General features: G+C 31.2%; 8 protein-coding genes across 8 annotated transcripts; 4 read left to right on the top strand and 4 right to left on the bottom strand.

The window, feature by feature from the left end:
• Positions 1-1,191: 1,191 nt before the first annotated feature.
• GO595_000288 (uncharacterized protein) lies at positions 1,192-2,037 on the bottom strand (the record flags this gene model as incomplete). The annotated part of the gene is made up of 1 exon (XM_067915833.1): positions 1,192-2,037. One exon carries the CDS (start codon positions 2,035-2,037, stop codon positions 1,192-1,194), a length of 846 nt encoding a protein of 281 aa, XP_067779743.1.
• Positions 2,038-4,370: 2,333 nt separating this feature from the next.
• Positions 4,371-5,039, bottom strand: GO595_000287 (Bromodomain containing protein; the record flags this gene model as incomplete). Its single annotated transcript, XM_067915822.1, has 1 exon — positions 4,371-5,039. One exon carries the CDS (start codon positions 5,037-5,039, stop codon positions 4,371-4,373), a length of 669 nt encoding a protein of 222 aa, XP_067779742.1.
• Positions 5,040-9,969: 4,930 nt separating this feature from the next.
• Positions 9,970-11,418, bottom strand: GO595_000286 (BTB/POZ domain containing protein; the record flags this gene model as incomplete). The annotated part of the gene is made up of 1 exon (XM_067915811.1): positions 9,970-11,418. One exon carries the CDS (start codon positions 11,416-11,418, stop codon positions 9,970-9,972), a length of 1,449 nt encoding a protein of 482 aa, XP_067779741.1.
• Positions 11,419-12,443: 1,025 nt separating this feature from the next.
• GO595_000285 (Riboflavin kinase) lies at positions 12,444-12,863 on the top strand (the record flags this gene model as incomplete). Its single annotated transcript, XM_067915800.1, has 1 exon — positions 12,444-12,863. The coding sequence occupies one exon, from the start codon at positions 12,444-12,446 to the stop codon at positions 12,861-12,863; it is 420 nt and encodes a 139-aa protein (XP_067779740.1).
• Positions 12,864-13,595: 732 nt separating this feature from the next.
• Positions 13,596-13,964, top strand: GO595_000284 (Myb-like DNA-binding domain containing protein; the record flags this gene model as incomplete). The annotated part of the gene is made up of 1 exon (XM_067915789.1): positions 13,596-13,964. The coding sequence occupies one exon, from the start codon at positions 13,596-13,598 to the stop codon at positions 13,962-13,964; it is 369 nt and encodes a 122-aa protein (XP_067779739.1).
• Positions 13,965-15,188: 1,224 nt separating this feature from the next.
• GO595_000283 (uncharacterized protein) lies at positions 15,189-17,225 on the top strand (the record flags this gene model as incomplete). Its single annotated transcript, XM_067915778.1, has 1 exon — positions 15,189-17,225. The coding sequence occupies one exon, from the start codon at positions 15,189-15,191 to the stop codon at positions 17,223-17,225; it is 2,037 nt and encodes a 678-aa protein (XP_067779738.1).
• Positions 17,226-17,995: 770 nt separating this feature from the next.
• On the bottom strand, positions 17,996-18,943 carry GO595_000282 (alpha-tubulin suppressor-like RCC1 family protein; the record flags this gene model as incomplete). The annotated part of the gene is made up of 1 exon (XM_067915767.1): positions 17,996-18,943. One exon carries the CDS (start codon positions 18,941-18,943, stop codon positions 17,996-17,998), a length of 948 nt encoding a protein of 315 aa, XP_067779737.1.
• An 82-nt stretch (positions 18,944-19,025) lies between these two features.
• Positions 19,026-19,832, top strand: GO595_000281 (radial spoke head protein 9-like; the record flags this gene model as incomplete). Its single annotated transcript, XM_067915756.1, has 1 exon — positions 19,026-19,832. One exon carries the CDS (start codon positions 19,026-19,028, stop codon positions 19,830-19,832), a length of 807 nt encoding a protein of 268 aa, XP_067779736.1.
• Positions 19,833-19,839: the final 7 nt, after the last annotated feature.

Below are 19,839 nucleotides of genomic sequence, written 5' to 3'. Positions count from 1 at the left end.
AATAAAGAATTTATTTTTAATGATTTGGTAAATATATTACTTTGACTGAAAGTATTCGAACTAGAAAATGTATTCGATTGTGAATATGTATGCGAATTAGAAAATGTGTATGTAATTAATATTTGACATTCATTCGTTAATCCTTTGACAATATTTAATAAGCCAAATGTTTCATTTAAATATGTTAATGGAACAAAAACAATATTAGTTGAAATATTAACAAATGAATGACTATCTATATTTGACTATCTTCTTGATAATTTAAATATTAAACATTGTTTTCTTTGATTCGAATATTTCCAAGTTGATAACAATTTTCAAATATATTAATTACAATTGAAGTTAATGAATTTGGAATATAATATTATTTAATGAAGAACAGTAATAAAATGCTGAATTTCCTATTGATGTTAAATTTTCATTTAATTTAATAATTTTTAATGAATCGCAATTCCAAAATGCTGAATTTCCAATTGATGTTAAATTATCACCAAAATTAATAATTTCTAAGAACTTGATAAAAATGTTGAATTTACAATATAATAAACTGAATTACTAATGTTAACTTAAATAATTCTCTTCCAATAAAACATGAATTATCTGGTATCCAAAAAATATGTTCTGTAATATGTTCTGTAATATTTTGATATATTTTTTGATTAAATTCACTTTCATTTGTTATTGTAAGTGTATTTGTAGAATCATCAAATGTTTGAAAAGTATTTATGTAAAACAGACCAAACATTAAAGAAAAATAATTTTTTTTTTCCTCAATTTTATTCAATAAAATGCTTTGTATAAATAAAGTTAAAGCTACAAAAATTATTGAGAATTCAAAACTAAGTACAATAAAAAGGTTTAGATAATTAGTAAAATGTTTTGCATTACTTAGTGACAAAACACTTATAAAACCTTTTCCAAGTTTAATGGGAAAAGATGTTTGCTTGCGCTTTTGTAAGTTTGAACTATCGATGAATGATCTCCAAAAAACTTTGAACATTTTCATTTTACTTAAATATTTAATGTTTGAAATAATATAAATATTTCATCTGATTCCCTGTGTAATATAAAATATGCTGCTGGAATAAGAGAACTTCAAAGTTATTCACAACCAATCACTTATACAAAAAAGTGACATAAATTGAAAAGTGGCAATTGCTTGAATTTAAAAAATTAATGAAAATTAGGTTCTTATTTATTATTAGCAATTAGGAGGATGCCAGAAATGTCGAACCTCTTCAAGTGAATGGACCAGTTATTCAAGTGGCTTACTCCAGAGATAACAAATTTGAAAAATCGATAATATGAATTTGTTGAAACTTGAAATGTTGCGCAGGCGTCCTCTTTGTTGAGATCTTGGTTACTTGTCTGGTCGTCGATTTTATGGAAAGTTATATTATCATTTGATCCATATAAAATCCAAGAAGAAGGTCCTCCTTGAGCCTTTTGGTTCATTCTTGGTGGGCCCCAAAGTGTGTATGATGTGAGTTTGGCAGTAAGGAATGGTGGAAGAGCAACTGTGAAAGAAGTATTTTGTAACGGAGCTGAAGAGAAATAGGTATTATCAAGGGTGAAAAGCTTGGAAATGTGGTGCGCTTGGTCTGTAGATGCGTTAGAGGCCTCTGCATAGATAAGACCTTGATCAAATGGATTGATGTATTCACGGGATTCGCCAGCATTACCAATTTTCTCAATGATGTTTTGAACAACAAGTTCATTCTCGTTATGACTTGATGGAGACTTGATGCCTACTGCATACCCTGTAAGTTGCTCTTTGCTGATTGTGGGTTTCAAGAAGAGAAAAGAGCGAATTTGAAGAAGGACTTGGTCTTGCATACGCATCCAACCTTTCAGGACACCAACTGAGAAATCTTTAGGAATCCAATCTTCATGAAGAAGAGAAGTGGAATTCTTAATTTCAACCATGTTGAATTTACTATAATCTATTTGCTTAAGCGCAGCAAGTCCTTCATCTTTAGTCATTTCTTGATTTTTGACCTTCTCAATTATCTCCTTGAATCTCTCAGACTCGGTCATAAATGGAATGTCATTTCAGTTGCCATTTGTTTTCTTTCTCAATATTTTTTGGCATTTCGAGATTAACAGAAAAAAGTTGTTTAAAATTTGCCTATTTATTGTCAGAATATTTAATTCAAAAATTCACTTTCTTTGTTTGTAAAATGGTGTTGCAAATTATAAATATATTTAACCTTGGTTGAAACCTTTCTTCTGAAAAATTACTTTTACACATATATGAAATAGAGATTTTTACATAATTTTATTTGATTCAAGAAAAATAATAGCAAACTTTGGGAAAGGATTTGAGACGATGCATCATAATGTTTGACCAAAAGTATTCACAGCATGTTTGGAATTTTTTGTTTTTTTGTACTTTTTTTAACATTACCAAAATTCAATATCACCTGAATTGCTTTCAAGTTTTTTGTTAACGGTCACAGGCTGGTTCCAAAAATCCGTTGGACAAAATATTAATTCAAAAGTCATTTCAATGAAAGAGGGGTTTCCAGCAAACGCATAATGTATTGTGTTGACCGTAGCACATTGACATAGCCCTGAAACAAGAAAAAAGAATACACGGGTAAAAACGCTGTATTTTCAGTTCAAAAAATACTTTATCAAAATATCAATTTTTTTTGTCAACCGCACACCTCCCAAATTTGTAGTTTGCTGGAAGTTTTTGTTAGGATGCTTGTTCCAAATCATTGAACCATTAATTCAACATCCCGAGCCCTAAATTTATAAAAGAAAATTCAATGCCTTGTTTTGACTTTTTAACAAGTTTACTCAACCCAAAAATCCTTAAGAACAAACTATCGAATTTCTTTCAAAAGTAATCATATGTTCTTAAAAAGTGTTCAACAACGGTTTTTTGTGCGGGTTCTCGTGAATGCATTCAAAATTAATTTAAACTGCACAATTAACAATTCTCCATAGGTTGCAGATAAAGTTCTGAAAAAATTAAACAAGATCATTTAGATCGAAATTGATTAACATTTTTATAAAAGTTGACTTAAAATTTGCACTGAAAACTTCCAAATTACCAGAAAAAAGCCCATCGAACACCGTTTTGATTGGGTTTTTTGTGAAAAATTTGAAAAATATGCTCCTAACAATGGGAAAAGTTAAAATTTTTCGAGTAACATTCGGCACAATCCTTATTTATGCTATGTATCGCATTTTCCCATTCAAAACATGCTGCATACACAAAATAATGAAAATTGCATTTTTTCCAATTCTTCGAACTTTCGAAAGAAGTTATAATTGGAATTACTTGTGGTTCTGTTGTATTTGTTATATTAATTGCTGCAATTGTAATTTTCTTAATTCGATATAGTTCAAAGCGAAAATCATTAAAATCAAATAAAAGTTTATATCATGAAGAGTCATCATGATGAATCATATGATAAAGATAAACAAACAGAATTTGTTGAACAAGAATTAAATACAGAACTTGCTGATGAAGCTGATAAATGGCTATGATTATACTTTATCTGATATATAAGAATGAATCGATGTAAAATTTAAGTAAAAAAACGTTTTTAATTTTAATATGTTTATTGAAGAAAATGAGTTGAAGCGGAGTCAATAATTATTTTATTTGTTTTTGAAGTTCAAGAAAAAAAATTTTACGTCGATTTTACCAAAAAATATTTTTAAGATTCATTTATATCCATAAACATATAGGGTGGCACTTCAAATCATATGCTTTTTTGTGTTATATATACACAAACCAAACAAAATATTAAAGGGATGAAAAAAATCTAATCTATATTGTTAGACAATATCGAAATATAAAAAAGTCGAATTCTTTATCTCCATTTACTACAGTTCGCTTTAGACGGTTTTAAGTAAATGTACAAAATGGTTTGAGGCATTTCAAAATTGAATTTATTTTTATTTTTAGGGTGGTACCATCAATTTGGGATGAATTCAAAATCACACGCACAGAAACTGGTGATAATGCATTTGGAGATTGTACTTCATGAGCAGAAATTGTTATACCGACATCTATTAACAAAATTGATGTATAAACTTTTGAGGTGTTGACCAATTTAAATAAGAAAATTCATTAAATAATGAATTATTTCCTCTTTATTTATAATCACTCCTACCTTGATATGATGACATTCATACTTCAAATTTTTTCATACAATATTTAATTAAGAAAAAAGGATTTAATGTTAATGAAAGAGATGATGTTTGAAAATAATTTTTGATATTTTATATTTAAATTTTATTACATAGAAAAACTCTTTATAATAATTCAAATACTTTTCGGCATTTTTAATGTATCCAAAATTTAAAACATATTAATTTATTTACAAAATACGTGTTGTGATGAAGCAGCTTCATACCTTTGGGTATTCGATTCCTTGTTCAGCATATTTTTCTTTAGCAAATTTTTCTAATGCTCTGAATGCAACCGGAGGGAGATCACTCAGCCTTATATCAAGTCTCCCACTTGTTTCTTTATTGTAATCTATACCATAAGCATTAAGGATCTGTAAAATTTGAGATATATCTGATTTGGACGTAAACCTTTTTGAAGCTCTAACAAACTCTTTAAACGATTTGGGATTTTGATCTTGCCTGTACGGCGTTTGACGGATTTCCTTTGGAGCTTTTACGACCAAATTATTAATTTTACGAATTAAAAAGTTAACTCTATTTATCCAATGGATAGTACCACGGCCTGGCAATCCATTAATTTTTTTATTGAATTTTTTAGAAAAATATATTGCTATTTCTGCATAAAGTGTTCCTTGACCATTATATTTAACGGCATTATCCCAGACCAAGTTTGTTTCATTTAGAAAGGAATCCAATGTGTAGTATTCCTTTTTTTCTAGTCGTTTTTTTATTGTTGATAAATCCTGAGGATCCTTAATAACTTTTAGATAATCAGTAACAATAGTGGTATCAACAGGATCCACAAAAATATCTGCTAAAGGGTTATCAATTATTTCCTGAATTATTTCATTGCATTTTTCATAGAGCTCATCATTCATGACAGTCATTGCTCCCGAGATATCTTTTTCACATAACATTTCATTTGAAAAAGCGGCAAAAGTGGAAATAAACGGCTGACTATCGGGACACCCCTGTCAATACTAGAGTAAAGCTAAAAACATTACTTCTTTATACAGGAATAGTATAGGATCTAGTCATCAAGTATATATAATATATGTATATAAGTGATGTTATAATTTAATATAAATGTTATGTTATATTCAAGTTAAGATGAGAGAAATTTCTTTTAAAATTCAAAAAGTGACAAAATGATTTTTGTATAGTTTACTTTTGCTATCGTTCTCTATTGTTATAACGATAAAAAGTGAATACGATAGAGAACGATATGTAAACGATAGGTAGACGATAAAAATACCATTCTTGATCAACACAGTTGAACCCAACGCAAAAACAAGTAAAATATTCATTAAATTTATGTAACTATGTAAAGACATTTAAATAATAGCTCAAAATAATTGATAAAGTTCTTGAAATCAAATTATTACTGAATCTAATGAATGATACAATAATTTTCGAAATGCAAGTCAATATTCAAGCACGATTACTTCATCATCTTCATATACACAAGTGAACTTACACTTGTATGCAAGTTCGCATACACATGTTTCTTCTTATTACTATTCGTATAAAAGTATTTTAACATCAACAAATTCGATAATATATGCATATTCAGACACAGATATAAAAACAAAATGTCCTCCTAATGCAACTAATTATAAATGTATCGCCTTACAGCTTTATAAGTTGTCCAAATTTAGTCCATCCAAGTGTTGATAAATTTCTTGGAAGTTTCCTGTTGTTCAACATTGCCTGAATTTCTTTTTCATTTGGTGAGAACAAAACGCCGAATTTAAGTTATTATCATTTAGAACAAGTTGTCAATTAAATTGTTGACTTGTCTTTTGTTTAAGCCAACTCTAAAAATAAATTGTTAATTGATATTTCTTTAATTTCATTTTTATTGAATCATAAAAGGTTATTATAGAACTTTAAAGGAAAATATTTATATGGATTTATTGAAAGAAAATATTTATTCGGATATATAAAATTATCACATAATTTAAAAAACAGAAACAGAATATGTATTATTTATATTTCGCGTAACCCGGGTTTGGCCAAATCACCAATCTTCCGCTTTCATCATAAGACACAGCCGAAGAAGTTCCATGTGAACCTTTTGCTATTATTATATTTTCTTTATGATAATGATTTGTATCATGTTGTTCGATGTTTATATAATTATTATCAACTTTTGCGCATTTCAAATTATTATTCATTGTATTCATATCGATTAATGAGTTCTCAGACATTGCGTGAACCGAATAATCGGAATGGAACAGCATTAAAAATCCTTTTACGCAACAGCATCGAATTATATGTGTCGGCAAATATGAAATCGATAAAATTATTTTTGTCATTTCGACATTAATTTTCGCGACAAATGGTCCACATGTTACCCAAAACGAATGTGAATCATTTGCTGCAAGATACGCGGGACGATTCGATGGTCGGGTTTGTCTAAGCGGACATCTGTATCTTAAATCGTATAAGAAAATATATCCTTTATTAGTACCAAAGATACATCTTGACGTATTTGGTAATGTTATCACGGATATAATTGTTCCATATTTATCTGTTGGGATGTTAAAGAAATAATACGGCAATGAATTACCTTTTCGATAATATACATCGCCATTACAAAAAATTATAAATAAGATTAGGGCTTCTTCGAAACTTGAGATAAATGATATTTCTTGTGTATAATTTACTATTCGTTTTGGTCGTGATGTATCTCCAATAATATGTTCATAAAGAGAATAATAATTTCCTTCTTTTGCCGTAAATAATATTTTGTCATTTAACGTTGAAATAGAGTATACAAAAGTGGACTTTGGAAGCTTTACTTGTTCGAATTCAGTGAATTTGAACGAGAATATTAAATTTGAATTATATATTTTGACGCTATCTCCTGTACAAAAGGCAAAATATTTCCCATCAAATGTCAACGAAAAATCTTTTAAATTTGTAATATGTAAAACTATATGTGTTGAAAGTGGAATTATTGATATTTGCTTTGGTAATGAAGGTTTAAATTGGATAACTGTTGAAGTAATTAAAGGTTTAATTAATTCTAATTTCCGTAAATCTTTTGGTGTTGGAGCATCCGGAATTTGGAATGTTATGTCCATTAAATTTGGTGGAATTAGTGCATCGAAATCTGTTTTCGGTGTAATTTCCTTAAGTATTTCGATATATTTTAATGCGAGCGTACATAATTGTGCAGGCATTAATATCGACATTAAGTTGAACCTAAAACGTAATGGCGGCGAAGCATAGCGAACAACAGAAATTAAGTAACGCAATGAAGGAACAGTCAGAAGTTGTTCCGGCATACTTAAAAGGACTGTGTCGACATTATATAGCGAAGAATTAAGTGACGCTAATGAATGTAAAAGTGGATCAGAAAGAAATTCATTTTTTTTAAGTAAGTCAATCATTTGACAGACAAATGATTTAAGTTCATAAAATTGTTCGATTGGAATTATTTCTTTTAATGAATTTATTGTTTCCGTAAATTGCGTGCAGAATATAAACGATTCGTGTTTTTCAGCTGATATTACAAGATAAACAATTAAATTTTTACTATCGGCGATCGGCAATAGTTTGACAATGTGTGGAAGTGAACAATATAATGTAAATCGCGCAGATTTATGATTAGATGATGCAACATTATCAAGAAATTTGGTGAAACGATTTAAATCAAGATTTCGTGATTCTTGATCACTCGATATAAAACCGATTCTTTCGATGATTTTAATAACAAATAATAATACATTAGCTTGTATGATGTCAATATCAATGGTCATTAGTTCTAATGCTACAGATAATGCACGTTCAATAATCATTTGTTTTGTCAACCCATCAATTACATTGGTCATTTTGGTAAGCGCATAACAAATACATGGCGCATCGTTTAATAGAGACTTGGCTCGATTAATATCAAATGAAATTAATGGCGGTAAACCGCTCGTATCGGAGCTGTGACGGTGTGCCCTAATAAACAGGGCGCCCCAGCCGAGAAAATTTGAATCCAAATTTTTGTATAGTTTTAACCGTTTTGATGCTTCGTTACTTTTGATGTGCCAAATCCATTTGATAATCTTAATAAAAAATTGCTTGTTTGTTGCGCCTGGGTTAAACCAGCCAAGTTTATATGCTTCTTCATCAATAGGATTAGGATCATAAAAATCTGTTAGTTGTAAAAATAAATCATCATGAAGAACTAGACGAGATGGGAAAATAGGATAAAGTTCATCTGAGTTTTTAAGACATTTATATATTTGTGCAAGTTGAAGACAAATTGCATGTTTTTCATCATTAAAAAGATCATCACCAAATGAACAAAAAAATTCAATTGTCCTCGGCACAAATGTCCTACATGCAAAATAATGTTCTGATGAATCATCTTGAAATATTTCATATTTTAAAAAACGATTAACTTGTGGTGATCTAATTTTTCCATTTTCATCTTTATCTTTTTCTTGGATGTTTTTATTCCAACGAATCATTTGTTTTATAAGTCCTTGAGATGATTCATCATTATTAAAAATTCGTATGGAAAATAACTTTTTTGTTTTGTTTGATTGAGCTAAAACATTTATTGAATCTAAGGTTTCGTCCAAAAGTTCTAATATTGTATATCCAGGAATTGCTACATTCACATGGAAAGTGGAGGATGAACTCATTACATCCAAAAATAAAAAAGTGACATTTGGATAAAACCAGACATGTTATGTGAAATCAATGTACGTTTAATATTTAGAATTTCCTAATGACAGAGATCATAGTTTTATGGGATTGCCGTGCTGAAACAAAGTCACCTACTACAATTTGGAAATCAATAATGAAGATAACAAATGGAATAAAACCAACAAATGTATTAATTTTACAACCAGAACCAAAAGAATTTTCAATGCCTCTTCAAACTATAATGAGAATGTGTAACACAAAATTGTTTGTTGGTCAAGATGCTGTTAAATTTAGTTTTATGGAATTATGCGTTTTACTTTCTCAAAAGCCAAAATCACAATACATAATTATTTCTAATGAACTTGAAATATTTGTGCGTGCTTTCCGTGTATCTCAACCAGAAAAATCAGTTTTCATAACATCGAAAACTCTTTCATGGCCATTAAATGAAGCATCGTGGACCAAAAAACTGCAATTTGTCCCTATCAACTAAAATTGTTATATAAACCAAAATATTCTTTTACTTATTTTTGGTAAAATTGTTATCTTTTGTATCTATTCATTTGTTATGATAATATGCTAATCATTCCGCACCTAAAGTTTTGGACGTAAATGAAATGCAATTTTTTATTATAAAAACAAATTTATATTTGATCTTTAATGACAAATATTATTTGAAAACATTTAAATTATTAATGAATTTATATAGATTTTGTTATTATTAATTGTATGATTTTTTAATACTGATTAAATTCTCATAAAGTGATTAAATAAGGTAAGGAATTGATGTTATTAATAGAGATTTATTGATTTTATAATTTAATCTTTAATAATATTTGTAAATTGTTAAATTATGATACAGTACTTATGTATCCAGCTAACGATAATCGTCCAAAGATAAATGACTTATCTATGAAAACACCAGACACTTATTAAATTATTTATATAAAATGCACGTGTTCACACATATTAACATGATAAAAACCATCGATTTGGCATCCATTTCACATACAGTTCAAATTAGATAAAAATAATAATAATATTATTCTTAAGAGTTTGACATTAACTCCATCAACAAATTCTATTTCATTGACGCACGTAATCATCACTCGTTCTCGTGTTATCATTTCCAAAACTTCAAAATGTGTTTAAGGAATCACTTTTTATTTATTTGAATGCTCCGTTCACTTCGATTCCTGATATTCTTAAGATGTTACCGCCGCCGAAGCTTGGCTCGGTCATCATCACCGATATGCACCTGCACTTCTTTCCCTTACCTTCGTAGCTTACCTTGAACTTACCGTCTTTAGACTGCGCGTTTAATGGGTTGGACTTCCTGCACTCGTCCTCGCTCATTCCGACTGATATTCCCAACTTCTCAGCGAATGGCTTGATGCCGCACTTCGGGTAGTACTGGTTGCCGATGATCTTCTTCGGTCGGTACTTGCGTGGTAATGTTGTAGTGTCGACTCTGACTTCGTTAAGCTCCAATTCGGCACAGTCGCCGAAGTCTAAGCCGACCATTGGTGGACCGTTCTGATCTGCTTGCGCCATGAAGTAACTTGTGTCATCCTTGAGCACATTGGATGGACCAAACTGTGGATCTGCAATGGGTTTGGCCGAGATAAATGTCTTAATGAGGCCATACGGCTGTGGATTAAATGGTTGCGTGGTACCGCCTAATGTACGAATGAAACTGATGGTATCAAACTCGGGATCATCAGTGTTGATGGGATGTGAGTCATGGATCTTGGTGGCCCATGCAAAGAGATACCAACGTGATAATTTATCTTTCGAACTTTTGATGGATTTGTTGAATTTGATGATGGACCGATTACGTGTGACCAATAAGGACTCATATAATGGAAATGCAATGTCACTTGGTAACCAATCACATCGATAATTGACAAGATGATACTTCGAGTTGGGCTCGGTCCAATCAATGCAGGAGGCTAAGGCACGTTGATCAGTGATATCAGTGATCTTGGTGTCGCCAACAAATTCATCAATTAACTCGACTTTAAGTGTATCAGGATATTGTGTCTTGTTACTGAAGCATTGATCATTAAGAACAGCAGCAAGAACTTTGGGTGAGACGGCATTGAAGAATTGTTCTTTTGTGAAGATGACTAATTTTTCACCATCTAATACTTTCTTAAAGTTACGGGCTAATGATGGGGCAAGACGAATGGCATCATCGGTAAGATCAAGTTTGATAAATTCGGTGACAAAATGAATGAGTGTGGAATCATTATTGGCTGCTGTATAAGAACGTCGCATAATCTCTCTAAGAACTGGAACATCATAAAAATCGGCCATCTTTAGGAGAGGTGGTATGTTCATGACATCAATATGTGCGCGTCCACGATAAATTATATCGAGAAATTGGTCAAGAGATTGATCGGTTGGATCCACTGGGAGTTCAACTTCCAATGGTGCATTGCCTTGTTTTGGATGTTCGATAAAGTATTTCTTGAACCAACTACAAAACTTTGCTAAAATGACACGATGAGCTGGGTAGCGTTTGCCTCCAGAAAGAAGAACACAGTCAATGAACTTCTCTTGCCTGCGATAGTATTCAAAGTTAGAGTCCAAGTGGATGGAGCTTTTGTTCATCCCTAATTTTTTGGCAGTTTTGACATGAGCAATTTTTGGCAGATTTATTAAACGGTGGTTGGGTGATGACCTAAACGATCAAAAGCAACTTAAAATACAGGAAAATATATTCAAAAAGTGGTTTCCTTTTTTAATTAGTTGTTCTAAATATTCTTGCGTTAAAGTTCCCTTAAAATTCTTGAATAGTTAAATATACACTTTTATATATTTCTTATTCTTCAATAGTGATTATATTATTTCTTATATTACTCATTCTTAAATAAGATATGTTAAATTCATTAATCTGTATTATCTAATAGCTCCAAGTTTAAATATATCGTCTTATAAACATCTTATATATGTATAAAGAACATCTTAAATAATACATAACTTTGTTTCCAGGTTTGATACTAAATATATATTTTATATATGTAGAGCTGGTGGTAAAATTATCTAAGTGTTTAAATTATACAAGTCAATTGTAGTTAAGAATGGATGGTTTATTAAATCTCCATGTTACATCGCCTTTGTATTTAAGCGAACAATCATGGTTTTCACATACACATCCTAATATATTTTTCATATTTTCTGGAGAAAACAAAGTCCTAAGATATTATTCTATTTTAAGAGATCAAATTGAATATTTAAAAAAAATATTTTACAGACTTTTTTTACATGAAAACTAAAAAGAAACTGTGAAACGTCTAACGGGTTATCAAAACATCTTAAAAAATGAATAAAAGAAGTATTTGTGATTTGAATTTTTTCGATAAATTTGGAAATTTTCACTTAACTTTTTATAAAATTAAGATATCTTTGTCTGTGCATGATTTAATTTTGTATTAAATACATACAAAGATTGCATCATTTATTGGCATTTTATATAATAAATATGTCAAGAATGATTATTCATCAAATTATTGTTTTGAATAAGTAATTTTTTGACCAGAATTTATTTCATGCCATGTGATGTGAAAAATGTTCGAAAATTCCGATAAATATCGGCCGCTCGATCAAAACTGCCATTTTAGCCTTCATATTTTTCAATGACACTTAAGCTACCGTACACTGTTTCAGGTATTGTAATACACGGCTTCGGACGCGGCCATTCTCTACTTGGATTCCCAACCGCTAACATATCAACAGATTATTGGCAAGAAATTACAGAAGCTGAATATGGAGTATATTGTGGAACAGTAGACGTGGAAGGATATCCAACAAAAGCAGGTGTTATATCAATCGGAAAAAACCCAACATTTGATAATAAGAAGCCAACATTTGAAGTACACATTCTTAACTTCAGAGATGATATTTACGATCAAAAAATAACAGTTGAGCTTATGGAAAAAATTCGACCTATGCTAGTTTTTAAAGATATCAATGGTCTGATAACACAGATTAACAAAGATATTGAATACGCAAAAACGAGTGCAAAGGTGCAAACCAAAATAAGCTGCAAAAATTAGAACGTATAATAAAAGTTAGTTGAAAATAAAGATAATGTTTTGTTGATATTAACATTAGTAATTAACCAAGAAATTAGTTGATTAAGATGACATATTATTTTCGTAGAGGTTCAAGTTTTGTCAACAAGAATTATATCCAAACAAAACCACAACAAAAATCATTTTTTTTATAATACAACAACGATAGAAACCTCCAATGAATGTATGCTTTATTGATCGTTCCATTGCCGATACCTTTTTTCATAGCTTCGAGTTGAAACACTTTTGAATGCTATTAAGTTCAATTTGAATGTTCATTGAATACTCCAATATTGAGAATGTCTCGGAATGTTAATTGAAATTTTGAATCAATTATTCAATTTAACACAGTGTGTTAAAGCGTGCACGCTTTTTACGAAATTTTCTTGTGGGCAAAAGCTGTCATTTTTAATCATTACCATATATTAATTATATTTACATTTAAAATATATCAGGAAAGCTATTAATTCCTCAACGCCTAAAACAATATTCAAGAAATTCAGATTTCTAGAAATAACTATGTTTTTTATTTTGAATGAAAATTTGAATTGAACTGCCTTCAAAATCACATCACAAAAATACATGGAACGCACGGAAAACTTTGATAAAATTTCCTCATGTTCCCTTTGTAACACTACAATTAATACTACTATCTCAAATTGGGAGATCCATAAAACAAATAATGGATTGTGGACTCCAGATGAAAATGATCGAATGAGAGAAGCGATTAATATACACGGAAAAGACTGGAAAAAGGTCTCCAAAATGGTTAAAACACGAAATTCAAAGCAGTGCCGTGAACATTGGAAAAATACTCTTGATCCATCAATAAATAAGGGACCATGGACAGATGAAGAAGACAATATCCTTACTGAAATGCTTAAAACAAATCCAAGTGGGTGGTCTCACATTGTTCCATATCTTGATCATCGTACTCCTCTACAAGCTAGAAATAGATCCATTCAACTCTCTTCCAAAAAAGAACGAAAACATATAGGTGCTTCAACACTTGATTCAATTGAACTTCCATCGCAATATGGTTTCGATCTTGATGATATTTATGACGGATTTAATTCTTTTTGAATAAACTAGTAATGGCGTAATGAAGTTTATTTTATTTGTGTGGCTATGCTCGCAATCAAAATATAGAACTTTTGATAAACTAGAGTAGCTCTAGCAGTTTAAAATAATATAATACATCAATATTGAATGTTCGAAAAGTGTCATATCGTTTTGATCACTTTCTGTAAAACAATTAAATATTATGAGCCGATGCAACCTAATTTTTATCATAGCAGTTTGGTAACTTAATTCCAAAAAGTGACAGTGTTTCCAAAAGTGTCAATCAAAAGCAAAACATAAAAATCCCAAAAAAATTTTCTGGTTAATAATAAAAAATATAACTCATTCGAAATTTGTTTCGGAAAAAAATATACATTAGTGTATTTAAAGCATCCTATAATAGACATATCGCCAATCAATAGGGGTATATGTATTCGATTGAAATATTATCAATAACAATACAGAATAATTTCATAAATAATGTTTCTCAATGTATCGCTACTCCAATTTACTGATTCAGTGAATAATATCGAAATTGTAATTAATTTAGGTACTTTACATTTTGCTTATAAAAAATTCAAATTATTAAAATTCAATTTGTTTTGAATGATTTACCGAAAAATATTTTATGTCGCCAAATCATTTCTTTATTCATGAAAACCAATCATATATGTATTGTATCAACATGTTGCAGTAAAGTGAATTCAATCATGAAGAAATTGAATTAGATATTATTATTTTACAGAACAAAGTATTCTTCTGAATTAACATAATAAGAAATTCATACTTTGACATTCTGTTTTTTATCTGAGACAGAAATTTCTGAAACACAGCAATTTCAACTTGAACATTTTACATAAACATCATGCTATTTTCAAACTTATATGAAAATTAGCAGAAAACTTCTTGTGGGATTGCTTCAATTAATCAAAAATCGAAAAATCAAACATTTTCCATTTTTTCAAGTTTTCGAGTTTTCCTTTTGGAAATGATCGTTTTGGATTGGCCAGACATGTTTGTTTTCTATGACCGTTAAAGTTTTGAACACAAATTACATAAACTTTTTGTATTAACGTTGAAAGCAGATGTTTTACAACCTTCAATTCTGTGATTTATTTTTTACACTGTTACGATTATCCGTTCAAATCAGCACGTTATTTTTTTGACTGATTAAGTAACCGTTGTAATTTATTAACATCGTTTTCACTTTTTCTGAGCTTATTTTACATCTCACTTTCATTTCTAATGCTAAATTTTCCTCGATTCAACACATATCCTTATTTCGATTCAGCAATGAGAAAAGTCGACGATGATAGAAATGATATTGGAAAAGCTCTTAAAGTTTTAGGCAAAACATTGATGGGACAAAAAACATTGACTGATCCATCTCACATTACAAGTGCTCTTAGTAGTCATAGAAAATTCTGTAATTTTATGAATAGCTTCTTTGATGGACTTAAGCGCATATGGCCGAAACTTGAAGCTGGAATCCCATGTTTTGAAGAATTTCAAGCATACATGAAGGATATTGAACATCTCTATGATTACACATGGAGGGGGTATGCGGATTCTTATGTTAAACCATCTAAAGATGGTTGGGGAGTAGCTTATCTTTTCGATGAAGACGGACAGAAATTCATGAAAGATTACGGATTTTATAATGACTGGAAGGCAGATTATGATATTATTTCTAAAGATGAATTTGTTTTTATCACACAATGTGATGTAATCGATATTCATCTTAAACGACTTTATGATCAGTTCAGTTCCAATGTTCGGCCATCAGAAATTGATCCATTCTTAGAAGTATGTACATTATTCCCTTATCTTGAAGATCGATTCGAAGCAGTTTTCACTGAGATAGCCGACAAAATATGTAAATTCGAAATTGTTTATAATGCCAATGAGTATGCTAACGAAACGGGGCATAAGTGGCGTGAAATATTACCACCATGTGATGAAGATGATGAAAACAGTGGTAATTATATTATTCGACAAAGTTTTCCCTCATATGAATCAGATATATATTTCTTCCAAGTCACTGATATGTATTGTGATTTAGGCCTCAAACTCCAACAATTTTGGGACATTGGATATCGTGCGATTCATCGTCCAGGTTCCAAGCCAATACCATTGCTTCTTGACTTTTCATTTTATTACCAACAAAAACTTGATGCTATTTCGAACTTTTTAGACAAAATTTTAGACATTACGCTCAAATTGATATACAAAGCATATCCACATTACATCTCCGAAAGTGAAGCGAATAATACATATAATCGACTATTATGGATTTGTGAAGAATTTCAGCCACCGAAACATCGCGAATTAATTAAATCGAAGAAGTTATGGTTTGAAGATGTCTATAAGAAAGTATTGGAACGTAAAGCAAATACAATCGTCGAAGTTATTACAGATGTCATTGATGAAAAACTTGATAAGATCGAAAAGAGTGTCAAGAAGCATAAGAAAGAACTAGAAAACGCTCGTAAGCAACAAGACATCAAATTGTTTAAGACGAGTCGACGTAACCTGAAGAAAGATATGAAAGGTTTGGATGACATGGACATCACTGGAAACAGACAGAAACTCATCGATGAAATTTCGGAAATAATTCAGCAAACACATAAAGAGAAGAAGTACATCGAAATACAAGACTTCATGAAGGTCAACGCTCAGAACGTCAAAAGAGCTATGAGCGATTTGGAAGCAGCAGTGGCCACCAATAACTCCAATTTGTCCGCTGCTTACAGGGTGGGCCTCAAGAGCGCGCTCGAAGCTTTCAACGATCAAGTCAACAGGTTCACTGGTGATATTGATGAGCTGAAGAGAAATCCGGAGTTCGTTAAGTTAATGAACGATGCAAACCAACTCATGAACAGTAACGGTCCCCCAGCAACCGCCCCAACCACCCCCATCACCCCAACCGTTCCAACATCTCCAGCTGCATTATATAATGCTGCGCCAACAGCGCCGCCTGCTGCACCACCTACGCCGCCTGCTGCACCTGCAGTTTCACCAGAAGTTGTTAATGCGGAAACGAGGACTGTTCCCAACTTAAACGCGATGTTCCCTTCGATCGAAATGATGACGAACATGGCGCCAAACCCAATGATGATTCCCTCGATTACGATGATGAAGACACAAGTGCTGACGGCATATAACGAACTGAAGCCCTTAGAGAATCAATCAAACGTCATTAAAGTGGCGTGCATAGGCGCTGAGGCAGCTATGAAGAAAATCGATGACTACATCGCCAAATCTGCTTCTACGCCACAATAATTAGCAATTTTTATTAAAGATAAGTAACTTTTTGAATACTTATTATCTCAAAGCAAAATGTCGAATGAGGCTTCTGACAGTGTGCGATGACTGAATCATTTAAATTATTTATGTCTGTGCTGATGTGAGCAAAAAGGAATTGATGTCAATGCTAAAGATGTATATTTGTTTTGCTTGAGTTTTGTTATAGAAGTTTGATGTTTTTTTCAATAACTTAATTTTTTTTTTGATTTTTGGTACATTTACACATGTAATTTTCGACAGCATTATTTGAAGCTGTTTGTTTGGATCATATTGAAACAGGTAAAAACCTTCTTGAACAAGAAGATATTGTTATTAGTGCGAAAGATATTTAAGATATTTTATATACCACTTATGTTAGCATCTTTTTATGGGTACATTCATAGTTAATTACTTCTTTCACAAAAAGGAATTGATATTAATGCTTGGAATATTTATATGTTTGCTTTTAATGCAAGACAAAAGAGTCTTCCTGAAATGACTTAACATCTTTTTGATTATTTTACTAAATATTAAACATTCAATTATTTAACAATTACAGAAGCTGTTTTAACGTGAGTAACCAAAATTCAAGTTTTAGTTGCAAGTGAAATGAGGGCTTGCATTCAAATGACTCAGAAAAACTTAAAAAAACACATTCTCAGGTTTTGTTCGCTTCTCAACAATTGGATTTATCCAACATAAAATGTACTTTTATTCCTGAGGGGTCTCATTTTTTACAAAAAATTTCAAATATAACATTTACTGCATCAAAAAAGGAGTTCTGCTCTTGTTATTTTTCCGACTGTTTTAGTCGAGGGTCGTGTAAAGTTCTCAAATATTTTTTGGTTTGTTTTCATATGCTCAGGAATAAGAGGTCTCTTTGTTTTAGAGCATAACGCAAGAGTATGATGTGTTCCACATGCAACCTGAATAACATTTTCAATGACCATTGATGGGTAATTCGTAGGTAAATCTGTCCCGATACCTAACTGACCAGAAGGATTAAATCCCCATGTATAAAGGCGGCCATCAACAGAAAGTGCTGCGGCATGTTGAGGCCCAAGTGAGATAGAAACGATTGGTGGAAGCGCATACATTTGGATAAGATTATTGAGTTCATATTTCCAGACAGTGCCTTCAGTGTCAAGAAAGAGGACATCATCCTCTGAACATGCTATAGCAGCAATTTGGTTTGATTTAATGCTAGTGATTTCACCATCTTCATACTTAAGAAGAGATTCACTTGTGGCAATAAATATGATATCTGTAGTACATCCAACAACAATTGCATCTTCTGCAATTTTACTTGGTTCGGAATCCTGATTTAAAAGAATTGCATTATGATCTTCATCAATTGCAACAATGTAGGTTGGTGATACAGCAAATGAAACAAACTTAGAGCTATCATAGCATTCTTTTGTTGTTAAATTTATTATTTTCCCGTCGTCTGTTAGTGCAAAAACAGTATTATCTAAACATGCTATTGATGTGAAAGAACCATTAAAATAGATAATTTCCTGATCCTCATGCTTAAAAAGAACTTTTGACTTATTTATTAGAACAGCAAGTGTTTGATTAAAAATTGAAATTTGTGTAATTTCTTCAGAAGGTTTTAATGGAAAAGATGTGCATTGAACAAAAATTGGACAAAGCTTGTATTTTGGATTCCATAGTTGCCCATAAGTATTATCTCCTGCAGCGAAAAATTCACACATTTTTTATAAAACCGCCGAAACTGGTTTCAAGATTTGGGGCACCCAGAAAACATGAAAAGTGACTTTAATACGTTATCTAAAGATGGAAATTGGGCGTTTAGCTGATTTCATTGAAGAAATCCCTAATCAAGGGATGACACTATCACAAGTTGAAGCCATTCGAATTATGTGCTCGCTTCGTCTTTTACAAAATCAAATGAAAAGTGATTCAATGTTTTTCTTGGGTAAAATCCTTGCTTTAGACAAAGATTATTATATTGCTTTTTCAACAGAAGTTAATAATTACATTCCTTCCATCTTTTATTGTTCTCAAGATACAATTACATGGTTTTCATTATGTGGGGTTGATATTGAAACAAAAAACGAAGCCATCGAACTTAAAACCCCTCTTACAGGTTCGCTTATCAGCGAGTTTACATTATCATCAGGTCGTATTATAAACGAAGAAATCCGTCTCTCTTCAATTGTTTCTGATATATTTGAAAATTGTTTTCTGATTCCACGTGGATATGTTATACAAACAGCTCTTGACAATGTTCTTCTAAATCCTCTTTGGAATGGAATCCAAATCAAAGATGTCCACAATCTCAAGAATTTCCGTCACTGGCGTCCACGAAAGAAGGAAATGACACCACTTGAAAAGTCTCTTTCCAACCCCGCAACAGATTTTTTAGATCAGCTTATCGATTTGACAGAATGGTCATTTTCATTCACAGGTGAAAATGATGAAATACAGATGCGCTCCCTGCGTTGGCCAGGGTTTGTTTTTGATGTTCGCCAGACTGATTTTTGTAATTTTTATTTTGGAAATGGTGTTGCCAACACAAATGTTATTGAAATGGTATCAAAGCTTTACGATCCAACAGAAGCGCATAAATCAATTCAGTAAATGAATA

Source organism: Histomonas meleagridis, assembly GCF_020186115.1.
Source record: "Histomonas meleagridis strain 2922-C6/04-10x chromosome Unknown contig_1, whole genome shotgun sequence".
Classification (NCBI taxonomy): domain Eukaryota; phylum Parabasalia; order Tritrichomonadida; family Dientamoebidae; genus Histomonas; species Histomonas meleagridis.
The sequence above is the reverse complement of the archived record's forward strand: the minus strand, read 5'-3'. Positions and strand labels throughout refer to the sequence as shown.